Here is a 5,309-nt window from a genome sequence, read left to right as displayed (position 1 = left end):
CCAGCATCCAGCCGGCGGATCGCCACAGAAGTCCAGCTTCTTGACGGGAACGTCCTCCGCTCTTCGCGAGTCCATTTTCGCGTCGATCCGCGGTCGCGATCGCGCGCAGTGACCGGTTCTTGCGAGATTTGAGCCCAGAGTGGGCCAACGACGATGGTAGCGGCGGGAATGCGGATGGCGGGTTGCATCGAAGTGCTGGGGACACTGAGAGAGCAATAAATTAGTAGAAAAGAAGCCACAGATGGAAGAAACACGCACCTCGCGGAGACCTGCAGCCGCAGACCCACCCGCTCGGCCGTTGGCCCTGAAATCTTCAGGAGAGGGAGCGTCGCAATGTCGCTACCTGTGGTTAAATTTCCAGCCAGAACGGGCACGAACTGAGCCCAGCGCTCACCGGTCCTGCCCACAACGCCGTCAACAGCGACCACGGTCGATGCGGCCCGCCGACAAGCGCCGAGACGCGCTGAACCGGTTGGGATATGGTCTTTGAGCCTCCCCGGACATGCCCGAGGGACACCGGGGGCCATTCCCGGCCCCAAACGGCTAGGTTTTGGCCAAACGGGAGCCCAGCGGTGGCCCGAATCCAGCGGGCAGATGGGCCGACAAACACCATTCGAATGACGAGGGAGTGTCGCGCCTTGCGCGTGACGATTTTCGCGACGATCCGACGGCGAGATCGCGCGCGGTGACGAATTCAAGCCCAGAATGGGCAGAAACGGCAGGGCAGAGCGGAGAAGGGAAGAGGCTTCGGGTGGGGTGCTAAAGCCAGTCGTATGTGGGAGGGAGAGTGTCGGCGTGGCACCAGCAGCCGCGAGAGATGTGTTTGCCGAGCGCCGACGCCGAGTACCGCGCCGGTGTTGCCAGCAAGATAAAGACCAGATTTGCGCCTGGCTGGATTCGCTGCGCGTCGTTGAGCGATTTGCGGTTTGAGGGTGGTGGTTGATAAAAAGAAGCGCGGGTGACGGCATGCGGCACGTGCACGCCACGTCTTCGTCCCCACGCAGCCTCTTCCTCTGCTCTTCCGCGCACAACGGCGGCCCCTGCGGGGTGGTTTGCCGCAGACACGCGTCGTCGTAAACGCCAGCGCGGGCGTACCTATACCCCGCGCGACCTGCCGTCCCTCGCCTTCTTTCTTTCCCCCAGTTGTCGCTCGTTACCCACCCACCCTCGTTAACCATGGCCGGCCCACGCCCCCGCAGCCTCCCGCTCCTCGCCGTGCTCCTCGCGGCCGCGCTGCTCCTGCTCCCCGCCGTGCTCGCCCACGGCGACCACAAGGGCGCCCACTACGGCCGCAAGCGCACCCGCAACGGCCGCCCCGCCCGCCCCTTCGCCAAGGGCCGCCCCACCGCCAACGTCGGGCGGCGCCGTCAACGCCACGCCCAAGCCCAGCACCACCGCCGCCCCGCCCCCCGAACACCCCGGCCCCGCCACCGCCACCGCCCGCCCCCGTCTAGCACCCCGGCCGCAGCCCCGCCCCCGCCTCCGCCTCCGCCACCCCCAGCGCCCACCTCTACGAGCTCCACCCCGCCCCGGCGTCCGCGCCCGACCGGGCCGCGCTCCCCCGGGCGGATCAACGCCCGGGCGCGGCCGTCGCGCCGCTCGTCTCCGCAGCGGACCAGGCGCTGTACCTCAAGTTCCACAACGACATCCGCGCCAACCACAAGGGCGACCCCCTCTCGTGGGAACGACACGCTCTCCGCCGCGGCCCAGAAGGTCGCGGACACGTGCGTGTTCGAGCACTCGGGCGGGAAGGTCGGCCCGTTCGGGCGAGAACCTCGCGGCGGGCACGGGCAAGTACGGGATTGAGAAGGCGATCGTGTCGTGGACGAACGGTCGGGTGCGTGCCGTGCCGTGTTTTTGATGCTGATGCGGAGGCTGATGGCGATGGCGCAGGGGACTACGACCCGAAGAACCCCGTGCCGTCGCACTTCACCCAGGTCGTGTGGCGGCGGGACGACGCAGGTCGGCTGTGCGCTCACCGTGTGCGCGCCCGGCACGATCTTCGACCCCAAGTTCACGGTGCGTGTCCGGGCCGCGTGTGCCCCCGTGTGCTGACCTCGGCGCCGCGCAGAACACCGCCGAGTACTACGTCTGCGAGTACGCCCCGCCGGGCAACATCATCGGCCAGTTCGAGTGCGTTTCCTGTTCTTTCTCGGGGCTTCCGGGCCTGCTGACGCACCCCCAGCCAGATGGTCTCCGTCTAGGCCAACGCCCGCATTCCCGTTCTTGTTTCCCACGCCGAGCCTGGACGCCCGCGGTTCTATATCTCTCCATACCACTGTCTTGTCGTATCTATCTTCCTGTTCAATCAACTTGTTACCCCGCACATCGTCTGACCAACTCGGCGCGGCGCGGGCGCTGCACCGGAGTCACGGGACTCACGGCCCACGCGCCGCCGGGTGGCTCGTCCATCTTCGGTCTCTGTAGGCTAGTCCGCGCTATATGGCTAAGCATCCTATGCTCGTTCGGCGCGTGCCCGCGCGGTCTTAGAGACAGTATATGTGTGCTCGATTTTATTATTTTTACTAAATTCAAAATACGTGGCCTGTTCTGTTCTACTTATCTTTCTGGTCGATATTGCGAGTCCCGCAACCCAGCACAGACGGCGCGGCAGAGGCGCAGACGCGGGGTCGACGCGCCCTGGGCATTTGCGCTTGCCACGTTGCGACTCTGTCGAACATTTCTTTGCGTGGCACGTCGTGGGGGGTGGCGCAGTAGCGTAGGTGAGTGTTCTATCGCTGGAAACACCTCCGCTCAGCATTGACATCCACAAACAGCCTGAATTCACTCACCGGGAGAAGATGGAACGTTGTGGAACAACGGCGGCGCCCTCTCGCGCGAGATTTGCTGGAGTTGGAGGTGCGTATGGGCCCTCCCCGGGCGCGCGCTTTCGCGACGAACGCGCGGCGGATGGGCCGGGACGGCACTGGCCGCCAAAAACAGCAGCTGGTTCGCTCAGGGCCAACGACTAGCCCGTTCCGCCTGAAAATCTCAGGGAACGGAGGGATATATCGCCCCTCGCATCCCTGAGAATCTCAGGCGGAACGCGCGAGAAACACGCCCAGCGCGCGCGAGTCTCGGGAACACGCGTCCAACGCCGAGTCTGGCGGATGCAGCGCGTCGCAGTGGCCCAAAACGCGCCGACCAAGTCCCCTGCATCTTCCTCGACATGGCCGGACGCGGCCGAGGGCCTGTTCGGCGCGAAACGGGCGGTTTCCGGCCAAGCTCGGCGCGTTGCTCGCGAGCATCCGGCCGGTGGATCGCCGCCAAAGTGCAGTATGGTGCGGAGGACGTCGGCGGCCCTTCGCGAGTCCATTTCCGCGTCGATCCGCGGTCGCGATCGCGCGCGGTGGCGTGTTTTGTGCTGAGTTTGGGCTATAAACGGCTGCAAATGGCGGCACAGAGTGGTAGCGGACCTTGGAGCCTTGTCTCTGGGCTATCTGAGCCGGCGCGGGGGCGTGGTTTCACAAGATTCTGCCCCAGAAGCCCCAGTTGTGTGTTATTGTCGCCTAGTTTGGGCTTCGGCGGCGCGGTGGCGTGTTTTCGCGAGATTCCGCCCCAGAAGTCCCCAGTTGTGAGTGGTTGTTGCCTAGTTTGTCTTGCTACAAGTCCGGGGAGGCGCGGAGAGGCAGGTAGGATGTTGTGTCGCCAGAGATGGTGGTGGTTCGGAAGCAAGAGAGTCACGCGCGTGACTGTAGTCGAGTCCGAATCTTGCGTGACTCGGTTCGACTCCGCACTGCGGCACTCCGCGGTAAATTAACTGCTGGCAGTTAGCGGAATTCCGCGGCAAGTCCGCTGGCAGTTAGCAAAGTAATTTCAGTTGTGGGAAAAGTGAAGAGAGGGATTGAAAGATATTGAGCTGGAGATTCCAAAAAGTTGAAATGAGAAGCAGGAGGATAAGAACTGAGAGTTGTGGAGGGCTAATGAAATTTCCCAAAAAGGAAATAATTTCGAGCGCGAAATTGTGGACAGGTGTTTTCACGCTTTTTTGAAATTTGTTCCTGGGGTTGGCTGAGGGGTGGCATTTCCTATTGTAAGGAGGAAGACCTCTGGGTGCTGAGTGTTCTTTTGTCTAGCAGTGTGTCTGACACCTGTTTAAAGATGGATTAACATGGGACCACATTTTGGCAGTGAAAGAGGTTGGCTGAATACCCTATAACAAGGGGAAAAAGGTCATTTGAGTAATTGGTGGGCTCATGCTTAGGCATTGAGAAGAGGCCTCCCCACTGGTGAAAGGGTGATCTCCTTCAGTTGATTGGGAGTAGCTGCTGAATCGAACCAAGGGTTGTGAGAGTGAAGGACAGAAGTCATCATAGCACTGTTTACAGTCAACTTCTGAGTAACTTGAACTTGTAACTTGGTGGAGCTTGCCTATCTTTTTCTATTCATGGGTTCTGGGGGATACATTTAAATCTAACTTTTTCTAGGATACTAATTTTCTAGGATGCAGACTCTGTTGGGGGACGCCCTGACAAGTCTATAAACAAAAATCCAGGACTGCAGCCTGGTGTGACAGTGAAGTCAATAAAACTCAAAGCTATTTTTTAACCCCCCTTTACTACCTACCTTCTTCTTCTTTCTTCTTCTTTCCTATCTTCAGCTTTGTGAATGACATGGATTCATAAAGTTGAAGATGTGAAAGAAGAAGAACAACAGTATTTTTTTTTCCTTCTGCAGCTCTACTTTAGGGCCTGCTGAAGGATCGGGTTCCAGGGGTATTCCACTTTAGGGCCGGCTCATGCTTCCACTCTTTTTTTCTTATATTCTTGTTATTATATTCTTGTTATTATATTCTTGTTATTATATTCTTGTTATTATATTCTTGTTATTATATTCTTGTATTATTAGACTTGGTATTGACTGTGTTGACTGGTACTGAGCGCTACTGCCAGACTACTTTAGGGCCAGCTTACTAGGTGACTTGACTAGGCTGACTGGAGCTTACTGCCTGCATTGACCGCTACTGACTTATACTGCTACTGCCTGCCTTGGGAGATGAGTCTGACTTTAGGGCTGACTTGGGAAATTGGTTGAGGTTATAGAGACACTTCTTACACCTTACTGCCCAGTTTACACTTATGCTTCAAACTCAATAGTTGGCTCACAAATTGACAAATACTCGCAAACACTAGAGTCTTTTGAAACAGTATTAGGGTTGTTTCTCAGTCATTTCTGAAGCTTTCAAGATGGCTTCTATATGGTTAGAAAGGTATTTGAGGGGCCTACAATCTGGTCTTCAACTGAAAACATGTTTAATACAAATTGACTGACTTTCCTTAGCAATTACTGTGGCAGTAAGTATTACACTG

At 58.1% G+C, this 5,309-nt stretch overlaps 1 protein-coding gene across 1 annotated transcript; it reads left to right on the top strand.

Annotated features, from left to right (window-relative positions):
• Window positions 1-1,176: 1,176 nt before the first annotated feature.
• On the top strand, window positions 1,177-2,204 carry MIND_00566100 (PR-1-like protein; the record flags this gene model as incomplete). Its single annotated transcript, XM_037362431.1, has 5 exons — window positions 1,177-1,752; window positions 1,811-1,837; window positions 1,894-2,019; window positions 2,072-2,133; window positions 2,186-2,204. 5 exons carry the CDS (start codon window positions 1,177-1,179, stop codon window positions 2,202-2,204), a joined length of 810 nt encoding a protein of 269 aa, XP_037220352.1.
• Between the last annotated feature and the right edge of the window lie 3,105 nt (window positions 2,205-5,309).

The sequence above is a fragment of the Mycena indigotica genome, assembly GCF_014461135.1.
Source record: "Mycena indigotica strain 171206Taipei chromosome Unknown Mind.scaff0005, whole genome shotgun sequence".
Classification (NCBI taxonomy): Eukaryota; Fungi; Basidiomycota; class Agaricomycetes; order Agaricales; family Mycenaceae; genus Mycena; species Mycena indigotica.
Note: the sequence above shows the minus strand (reverse complement) of the source record. Positions and strands in the feature narration are given on the sequence as shown.